Genomic DNA, 11,129 nt, shown 5'->3' with positions numbered 1-11,129 from the left:
CCTTTCTTATGACATTATAAAATCTCCTAAATTCCTATAGGACACAGTGACTAAAGCCACACCAGAATTCCTTAAATACCATAAAATTAATGAACCTATTGGTCAGAAAACTATATAACAGTTCGCATTTATTAAGCACTTGTTATGTGTTAGGACCTTTTCTAAATATTATACAATATTCATTCATTTCCTCATGATGATAATCAATAAAGGGATGCATGAGAGGTTTAAGAATATTAGCTTGCTTTTTGAAATTGAGAGCAAAAGCAAAGAAAATATATTCATGTTCTGTTTTATGCTTCCTTTCTATCAACTATTGATCAGCGTAAATACATTATCAATTCACCTGGCCACTTAACTAAGGGGTATATCTCAGATTTCTTCATCGGCACTATTATTTTTTTTCTTTTTTATACTCAAGTGCCTGACAAACTTTGATGAAGGAAGCATCCATTTCAGAGAAGAATGAACACGTCATCCACACAACTAGGTAAAGAGCCAGGCCACGGTGCCCCACTAGGCCCCTTTGTTTTAGAGATCTTGATGGGTTTCAATAACTGACTACGAGGGCTACCTTTTCTTCCCCTTCCTGTGTTTTAAATACCCACTCTATGTTTTAAATTCAATATTAGAAGTAAGCCCACACACTTTACAAAGTGTTCTCTCCAATATTTCCACTACCCAACTAGCACCAGATAGCTATTGCAATATTATTGACTATATTCCCTATGTTGTACTTTACATTCCTGTGACTATTTTTTAACTACCAACATGTACATTTTTAAATTCTCACTCGAGAATAAGTTTTTATTCATTTTAGAGACACAGGAAGGAGAGAGAGAGAGAGAGAGAGAGAGAGAGAGAGAGAGAGAGAGAGAGAACATTGATCAGTTGCCTCCCATAGACGCCCTGACTGGGGATAACACCTGCAACCTCAACCTGCTGGTTGTATGGGATGATGCTCCACCCAACTGAGCCACCCAGCCAGGGCTGTGGATTATTTTTGATGGTCATAACTCGAAGGTGGTGCTGCTGGCATCTGGTTTGTAGAGCCCATGTGTGCTGCTTACCATCCTACAGAGCAACTGATATCACTCCATAAGCAAATTATTGTAGTTGAAAATCATTTCTCCATATGTAATAGTTCTTGCATTCCGTATTTACTGGTACTGTTTTACTTTGTTTCCTTCTATGATGTGTGTGTGTGTGTGTGTGTGTGTGTGTGTGTGTGTGTGTGTGTGTGTTCATTCTGTGTTTGGTGTTATCTGAGATTCTTGAACCTGTGGCTTGGTGTCTTTTATTAATTTAAGAAAATTCTTAGCCATTATCTCTACACATACTTCCTCTGCCCTGACATCATTCTATTTTACTTCTGAGTTTCCAAATAGAGTTATTTAAACTGTTTGATAGTCATGCAGCTTAAATACTTTCCCTTGTTTCTGCACTTTTTTTCTCTACATGTAATTTTGAGTATTTTCTATTGACCTATCTGTATGTTCACTAATACTTTTCTTGAGTATATTAAGGCTACTTCTGTGCCCATATTTACCTCTGGTGGGGTTTTTTTTCATTATTATTTCTAGCAAATTTAGTTTCCATGACTTAGTTGAAATTCATTATTTATTCATACATGTTGATAACTTTCCCACTAGTACCCACAGAATTATATTAGATAGCTTGTCTGATATCTCTAACATCTAAGTCATTTTCCAAATCTGAGTCTGCTAATGTCTTTGTTTCCCCGTAACCAGTCATTTTCTCCTGCTCATTTGTGCTATGTGTATGTTTTTTTAAATGCATACCATGGGAAGGTCAATAAAGACTGAAGTAAATAGCATTTTTCCCGAAAATGATTTCTATCTTTTGCTTAGCATGAAGTATAGTGCTTTAACCTAGGCTTCAGTTTTGTTATTAATATGATTACCTCTGTGTTCCACAAACTTCAAATTAATCTATTGCTATCTTATTTGATGGTGGGAGTTGGTTTGCCAGAGATTCTCAAAATGTAATCCATCCTAAACTCTAGGTCTTCTCTTTGCATATGGAGCTCTCTCTAGATTCTTTCCCTTCTCCTAGCAATGAATTCTGTTACTGAGAACTCTATTCTTTTGTTATTTGAGCTCAACTATCTGATGGGCTTTTCAGAAAGTTTTTAAGCTTACAGAAATAGCTAACTTTTTGTATTATAACATAGTAAGCAAATTTCTTTCTAGTTTACTATCTGCTATGCTTCAGCCAAAAGTTTGATTACATTGGTTTAAATAAGATTCAACTAAGTGTAAGTGCAATATGTTTTTTAGTTGTCATTTAGAATAATACTAAAGACATTTTAAAACTTCTCTGAATCTGAGAAAGTAAATTTTTCTAGTGACTGCATATTAATTTCATTTTAAAATAAATATATTGCCAGGAATATAATTATATGTGTTAAATTATTAAAATTAACATTTATAAAAAGGGCTCATGAAAATATGTAATAGATTGTGCCTTTCGAGTAGTCTACCACCAATATATCCTCAAATATAGCAATATGATAATAGGAGTGCACAATAAATGCTAGTTCAGACTCTGTTATAATTCAAACTATATTGAAAAAGACAGTTTATAGTTACAATTATTCCTACTGTTTCCACAGCCAGATCCTCCTACCACTGTCCATACCTGTGAAAAAATATGAAATGTACCTCAACATAATAGAAGTCATATATGACAAGCCTATAGCTAACCTCATTCTCAGTGATGAAAACTGAAAGCATTTTCTATAAGATCAGGAAAAAGACCTGGATCCACTCTAGCCAATTCTATTCAACATAAGACTGGGAGTTCTAGCCAGGGCAAAGACAATAAATACATGTCATTCTAATACAACTCTGTAGAATAGTTAAAATTAAATATGACTCAAGGACAAAGAAATAATGTGAAATCTGATGATCCATGTATTTTAAATTAATCATGATGGAAATAAAAGCTATGGTATACACTGATAATAATAGGTTTTTCTTTTTCAAGTTAAATTTGTGATGAATTTTTTATAAGTCAACTAAAAATTTAAGAGATGTATAGATTTTAAAAATTAATTCATTTAAGTGACACATGAGTAAAAAATTTAAATAACACTAACATAAATCATGTTCTGCATAGCAGCTGTAAGAGGTGCCAAAGAAGATTCAAAATCTCAAATGACAATGGAATAAGATGAAATGTTACATCTATATTTATTGAAAAGTGTAGTGCCTCTGTGGTTGAAATCTCAATTACCCATCTTTATTTTGTCACTCACTAATTCTAATACATTGGTCAGAGCACTTAAACTATACGTGTTCATTTTTTCAGAATAAAAGTTGACTTATACTTCTAACTTTACAAAAATATAATCGTCCTACACCAAGATAGAGAAAAATACATGAAAACATTTTAAACATGAGTTTTTCATAGATTCCAATCAAGAGTAATATAACATTTTTGCTATTTTTTCATTGTTATTCCAGATAACTTAAAATTAAGTTAATGACAATATACAAAGGAAGGTAGCTTATTTGTAAATATATAAAACATTTTGGTTACCACTATATATGTAAATATTTAGAAAATTTTGACATTATTTTAATTTATCATTGTCAGTTTAAAATTATATAACCGTACCAAATTATTTCATGAACCCTTATAAGACTGTTGTCTGGTTTTCATTTTACCCTCACAAAAACAACCAGAATTTTTCCTCCCAATAAGTTTCTGTACAATTTTGGAATTTTATCCAAATACAAACAGTGCAGGACCAAAAAAAAAGGAAATATAAAGAATTCAAGTAAAATTGATGATGGGATTAAAAAAGATGTACAAAGTTACAGAATTTTAAAAATTTAGATGCCTGTATGTATGAGGGCATCTTTTAATTAATATGACTACTATTAGAGAAAAATGAATCCTCCCAAATATACACAATAATATAGATTTGTTATTTCCTTGTTTAGATTGTCATTGAAATTGACATTTAATTTAAAACAACATCCAACCCAAGGAAAGCAATTAGCTTTCAATGCTTATAACAAATATACTCAATTATTTAATGAAGACTGCCTAGAGAGTCCTGATTAAAAGAATTGAGATGTGCTCTTGGTCAAGCTGCCATATACATTAATTATACATTTATGCTGATTGTCAGGTAATCAAAAATAAGTAAAAAGATAAGTGAACCAAAACGCCTCACTCATAAAGATCTACTCCCTTGCTGTTCTCTGTACTCCAGCACAGCAGCCCACCGATTCATCCCTCCACCAGCCTCCACTATGGGACCCTGAGTCCTGCTAAGAAAATATTCTCAGAGAAAATATTTCGGAGCCCACCGCTTTTCTGAGAGCTTCTTTAACATCTTTGTTCCTCACACTATAGATCAGGGGGTTCAGCATGGGAATCACTACCGTGTAGAACACTGTGGCCACCTTGTCAGTATCTGTACTGCTGCCAGAACTGGGGCGGCAATAAGAGAAAAGGATTGTTCCATGGAAGACAACGATGGCTGTGAGGTGGGAGGCACAGGTGGAAAAGGCTTTGCGTCTTCCCTGTGCAGAGTGCATCCTCAGGATGGTGATGAGAATAAACAAGTAGGAGGTGAGGATGATCACGATGGTGGTGACCTCATTGAAAGTGGCTACAATGTATAGCAACAATTCATTCATAGAGACATCAGAGCAAGCAAGAGATAAGAGAGGGGGCAGATCACAAAAGAAATGGTTAATCACATTTGATCTGTAGGATGTGATCTCAAGAGCGAGACACAAGTGAATCAGAGAACACACAGTCCCACCGAGGTAGCAGCAAGACACCAGCTTCACACAGAGATCCCGGGACATGGTGACCATGTACAGCAGTGGGTTGCAGATGGCCACAAAGCGGTCATAGGCCATCACGGCCAGCAGGAAGACCTCAGTTACCACACACGTGCAAAACAAGTAGAATTGCACAGCACATCCCAGGAAGGAGATGGCTTCGTCTTCGTTTACAATATTAGCTAGCATCTTTGGCACAATGATTGTGGAGTAGCAACAATCAACAAAGGACAAGTGGCTGAGGAAAAAGTACATGGGAGTGTGAAGCCGAGAGCTCACCTGAATCAGTGCGATCATGCCCACATTTCCCAAAACTGTGACTCCATATATGAGAAGGAACACTATGAAAAGAAAGACTCTCAGCTCAGGGACATCAGATAATCCAAGAAGAATGAACTCTGTTGCGATGGTACAGTTTTCCTTGCCCATGTCCCCACTTCATGGGAGTTGGAGGAAAATATTAACAGTTAGTCTCCATTATATGATCCCAAATTCAGTTTTGACTGTCTCCTAAAAAAGACATGAAAATAAGTAGGATAGTTAATTTTTTCTGCAAATGGGACATTGCTCTTGTGAAGTTTAGAAAATGCCCAAACATTGTTGCATACAAATGCATAGAGCTCACAGTTTCATTCACAGGTCACACAAAAGCATTCATATCCATAGACTCAGTGTGAGTCCTAACACTAGTCCTACACAATTTTGGGCCTGGAAGGGAATCATTGTAAGACATCCAATATTATTTAATTAGCCATCTTGTTTTATAAAATTTTAATCCCTTTTTCCTGCTGACTTTTTAGTCAGTATTGGGAAAATTGGGATCCCAGGAAATAATTTTTTTTAATTATTATACTGTTTACCACTGAAATGCTGAGAAGTATGCTTAATTGATTGCTAAACCACAAGTTTTTTTACCAATATTTTTTAGAAGGCAAAAGTAGTTTTTATGCATTTTTCTATGAAATTAGCATAGTGATATTGTTAATTAGATATTTAATGTCAGCCATTATTTAGTGAATTGGTACTCTTGGGTTCAAACTTCCTGCAACTATGACTCTGAAGCCTTATAATGACCTATTTGACAAATGAATTTACTGCTTTAAATTTATTTTAAGAACTAATCAAAGAGGTGAATATGAAATTATTAACAAGAATATTTGCTGCCACACTGCAGCATTATTGATGATAGTAAAACTTAGAAATAAAGTGTCAAGCAGGATGGAAATTATCAGAGTTATTGTACCTATATATTATGGAAAAGTACACAGCTATTAAACTTATTTTTTAATAACTTTAATGACTTATAAAATGATTATGCTAAAATGTCGTTATAAAATCGTAAGCCATGTTGCACAGATATTATATATGTATACATAATTTGAATTGTATATTTAAGCCTCACAACACACATAAAATGTAAATATTTTATTCCAATTGTTTTTTAAAATACACAATATAGAAACTTGCCTGAATTCTTACAAAACATGTTATGGTATTGGCTCAGGAAGAAGCATGTGATTTTTTAAAAATACATATTTTGTTCATTTCAGAGAGAAAATGAGAGGGAGAGAGAGATAGAAACATCAATGATGAGAGAGAATCATTTACCAGCTGCCTCCTGCAAGCCCCACAGTGGGGACTGAGCTCGCAATCTGGGCATATGTCCTGACAGGGAATTGAACCGTGACTTCCTGGTTCATAGGTTGATGCTCAACCACTGAGCCACGCCGGCTGAGCAGAAGGGCGTGATTTTTTTTACTAAGAGATGGATACGTTCAAGGTCTTTGACATATTGAAAATGCCAACAGAAGGTGAGGACACCCTCATTGATTCTCTCCTGATCGTTGGGCGATACATACATTACTGTAGAGGCACCAAGTAATTACTCCTGGAGGAAAGAGAATCTGAACTGAAACCCAACACAACCAAGTATTGTTCTCATTCTTCAAATGCTTTCTAAGAAATAAAGCATATGTGCATTAAGAAATCCCAATTTAAAAAACAAATAATTATTCTAATGATATGGTTTTCTTTCTTCAGTGGCCAGTAAAAGTGAGTTGTCTTTTTCTGAGTTCAAAGTAGTACATAATTTTGAAAAACCTTTGGAAAATGCTTTCAAGTCTAAAGATGCTCCAATACAGAGATCCAATGTGAAGACATATTTCACTAAATATTTCAACCACCAATTCCTGTATGATCATTTTTATTATAATTATACTTTTTTATTAGGCATCATCTAGGAATGTAGTATTGCACATAAATGATTTTTAAAAGAAAAATCAGGCTGCTGGTTACGTATAGAACAGTGGTTCTTAATCAGCAGTGATTTGTATTCCTATAGGACATTTGTCAATGTCTGAAGACAGTATTTGTCATCACAATAGGGAGGGGTGCTATTTAGCAAGTAGAGACTAGGGATGCGGCTAAATACCCTATGATATACACAACGGCCTCTTCTTTTTCCCCCAACACACACATACCAACAACACATGCAAACATCAAAATATTATGTGGCCCAAAATATCAATAGTTTCAAAGTTGAGAAACATGCTATGGAGAGACAATTCAAAGTGTTTTGCACATGGCCAAAGTAATTCCCCCGCTTTGAGTGTCAGAGGGGGTTCAGGTGCCTGTGCCCCTCTATAAGCAGTCCTCAGGCCCCTTGCTGCCACTCAGCCTCAGAGTGACCATCAGGAGGATCTCCATGCAATTTCTAGCAGGTTTTGTGGATGGAGTTAGTGAGAGAGTAGGAGGATGAAAAGAGAGAAATTCAGCATTCTTCCCAATTTGTTTACACTCTCCCCTTTTACACTAAAAACTGTTACAAGATCTTTGGTTCTGCAAATCAGACTGTTCCCATTTCTCATCAAGATTGTTTCTCAATACACAGAGAAAATATTTTCACAAAGGAGTGCTCAAAATATGACATTTCTTGAGACACTAATTAAGAGAGGGGTAAATACAGGTTTTAAAAACTATGACTAATACTACTGCCCTCGGTTGCAATTCTTCCTTCTCTTACACAGGGCTATAATAAATTACCTCAAGGAGAAAATAAAAAGAACAAGCTTCCAGATCCCATGTATGTCCACTCCCAAAAAAACAGAGTGTATAGTCCAACCAACCAACCTGCGGGACAGACATTGCTTCCCCTGTTTCTGAAGATGTTATGATGGGAAATATCATAGCTTTATGGTGTGTGTGTGTGTGTGTGTGTGTGTGTGTGTGTGTCCCTGGGGCCCATGTTCCTTAAGCTTCCCTAAATAATTGTTGATCTCTGTGGGACATCAACAAGATATTAAGAAAACACCACCATCTTGGGACTCAAATCAGTAATGACTTCTATGAGATATTAACAGGGGGGGACTATCCCAAGTTGGTATATATGACTATAGTCCAATATGATGCCTTGAGAGCTCAGAGTGAATTTCAGGTCATTTTATGCTTCATCCAAGCATTGATCTGTGAACCAGAGATCACACTGATGTTATGAAATCTGTAAATAGGGCTTATAAACTTCGCCTGTCTTATATTCAAAATCTCCTTCCTTAAGAGTATAGGGTGTGAAATCACACCAGAGTTCTGCCAAATACCAGAAAGGGGTAGGAACAACCAACCTTCTTGTTGACCAATTTCTATATGTTAGGTACTGTTCTGAATACAACTATTAAGACATTTTCATCTTCAAAACACTAAATCAAAAAGACATATACATCCATATGTTCATTGCAGCATTGTTTGCAATAGACAAGATATGGAAGCCACGTATGTGTCCATCAATAAATGGATATATAAGTAAGTGGTGCGTATATACAATGAAATATGATTCAACCATAAAAAAAATCTTGCCATCTGCAACAACATAGTTGGACCTAGAGGATATTTTGCTGAGCAAAATAAGTCAGACAGAGAAAGACAAATACCATATGACTTCACCTATATGTGGAATCTAAAGAGCAAAATAAATGAATAAACAAAATAAAAACAGCCTCACAGATACAGAGAACATTTTGATGGTTGATAAATGAAAGGGGGATTGGGAGGTTGGGTGAAAAGAATGAAGGGACTGAGAAGTACAGATTGGTAGATACAGAATAGTCACGGGGATGTAAAGGACAGCATAGTACTTTATAATATTTTAATAATATTGTAATAACCATGTGTAATGTCAGATAGGCACTAGATTTATCAGGGTCTTCACTTAGTACATTATATAAATGTTTAATCACCGGGTTGAACACCTGAAACTAATATAATAGTATATATCAACTATGATTGAAAAATTTAAAAATTATTAAAAAGACAATTAAAAATTTGTTGAGTCATTGACTCAGTATTACATTCTGAACTCTTTGTTTTGTTAGGCTTTTGTCTACTGAATAAAACTCCTACCTTATTGAAATGTGTCTCTGGAAACTGTCTATTCTGCTATCCAAGGCCAAGTGCAAACAATACCTATTTTATGAAGGCATCTTTCCAAAGTCCCTAAATAGACTTTAACTTTTCTTTCTCTCAAACCCTTTATGATACTTATTTTCTATCTTATACAATGGCCACTTTCTTCATTGCCCTACTGTCAACACTAGATGTTGCATTCCTTGAAAATGAAGACTATGATATCTTAACTGCTATTTGTATCTTTATAAGAGAAATCCATGTGTTTATTGAAGGCCTAGTCTACTCCAGGCATGTTATATGAACGAGGTATGAAATTAATGTTTATTGAGATTCTATAAGGTATTCCACATGCTACCTATACTATCTTTTAATCTTTACAATCAGATTAGGAGCCAGCTTATGTTATCTCAAATTTGTAAATGAAAAATTAAAGTGAAAGAAACTGATGATTTTTCTTCAGTAAGAGATAGACTTAATTTTGGTCTCTTTGAATCAAAATCCATGTCCTTTCCACTGTACAACATTAGCTCTTCAATAATTTTAAAAATATCTCTTTAAAATAAACCTTTAAGGAAATACTTTATTTGCATGTAGGTACAAACGCTACTAAAACAATATGCTCAACAAGAAAAGACTTTAGTGTCCATTAGCTTGCTGACTGTATCCTTGACATCTTTATTTCTCAGGCTGTAGATCAGGGGGTTCAGCATGGGGATGACCACTGTGTAGAACACAGATGCCACTTTGACTGTGTGCCTGGAGTTTTGGGAGTTGGGCACACAGTAGAGGAAGAGGATGGTGCCGTGGAAGATGGTGATGGCCGTCAGGTGGGAGGCACAGGTGGAGAAGGCTTTGCGGCGACCGCTGGCTGAATGCATCTTGAGGATGGTGACAAGAATAAATACGTAGGACATGAGAATAATGAGTAGTGTGCTGACCTCATTAAAGGTGGCAAAAATAAAAAGCAGCAACTGGTTGACATAAGTATCAGAGCAAGAGAGGGAGAGCAGTGCGGAGAACTCACAGAAGAAGTGGTTGATTGTGTTGAACCCCTCAAATGATAGCTTGAGAGCAGAACATGTGAGTATCAAGGAGCATGCTACTCCCCATGCATACGATCCGAACACAAGCAATGCACAGAGTTTCTGGGACATGGCAACTGTGTAGAGCAGAGGGTTGCAGATGGCCACGAAGCGGTCATAAGCCATCACAGGCAATAAAAAGGATTCCGTTACCACAAAGGTACAAAAGAAAAAGAATTGAACAACACATCCCAGAAATGAAATGGTTCTGTCTTCTACAACTAGGTTCACCAGGGTCTTGGGGGCAACGATGGAGGAATAGCAGAAATCCACAAACGAGAGGTGGCTGAGGAAAAAGTACATGGGGGTGTGCAACTTGGGGTTAATTTTGATGATGACAATAATCCCAATATTCCCTACAACAGTGACGCTGTAAATGGCCAGAAAAATCAAGAAGAGGGGGACCTGCAGTTCTGGGTAATCTGAGAAGCCCAAGAGAGTGAACGTGGTCCCACTTTTATTCCTCTCTGACAGTATCATGGTTTCTGTTTCTCAGAATCTGAATGAGTCCTGAAAAGAAAAATATTAAACCAAGTGAGGGTATAAAAAGCTGGGTTAATATTCCTTATCAAACTGGTAAATGAAGCAAAAATATTGTTCAGAATTTCTCTATGGGTTTATTATGCGAGATATACTGAATGTATAATATTTTAAGCATGATAACATTTTTAATTTTTCTTTATGTAAAAAATACAATTATTGAATTAATTTTCTAAGTTCTCAATTGTACTGTTTAATATTTAAAAATAGTATGAGCTCAAGGGAATTATAGTATTTTAAATCAAATCCACCCATAACACTTTCAGCTCTCCTTTTTTAATGT

At 35.6% G+C, this 11,129-nt stretch overlaps 2 protein-coding genes across 2 annotated transcripts; both read right to left on the bottom strand.

Annotated features, from left to right (window-relative positions):
• Positions 1–4,304: 4,304 nt before the first annotated feature.
• On the bottom strand, positions 4,305–5,255 carry LOC139017694 (olfactory receptor 5L1-like). Its single transcript, XM_070426297.1, has one exon. The coding sequence runs from the start codon at positions 5,253–5,255 to the stop codon at positions 4,305–4,307; it is 951 nt and encodes a 316-aa protein (XP_070282398.1).
• Positions 5,256–9,844: 4,589 nt separating this feature from the next.
• OR5D18 (olfactory receptor family 5 subfamily D member 18) lies at positions 9,845–10,786 on the bottom strand. Its single transcript, XM_070426509.1, has one exon. It carries the CDS (start codon positions 10,784–10,786, stop codon positions 9,845–9,847), a length of 942 nt encoding a protein of 313 aa, XP_070282610.1.
• Positions 10,787–11,129: the final 343 nt, after the last annotated feature.

This window comes from Myotis yumanensis, unplaced genomic scaffold (genome assembly GCF_028538775.1).
Source record: "Myotis yumanensis isolate MYYU_CA2020_CCGP unplaced genomic scaffold, mMyoYum1.0.hap1 SCAF_10, whole genome shotgun sequence".
Taxonomy (NCBI): domain Eukaryota; kingdom Metazoa; phylum Chordata; class Mammalia; order Chiroptera; family Vespertilionidae; genus Myotis; species Myotis yumanensis.
This window is presented reverse-complemented; position numbering and strand designations above follow the sequence as displayed.

Excerpts from the sequence above, each read along its gene's own strand:
- OR5D18 (XM_070426509.1), bottom strand. The coding sequence starts at position 10,786 with ATGATACTGTCAGAGAGGAATAAAAGTGGGACCACGTTCACTCTCTTG.
- LOC139017694 (XM_070426297.1), bottom strand. The coding sequence starts at position 5,255 with ATGGGCAAGGAAAACTGTACCATCGCAACAGAGTTCATTCTTCTTGGA.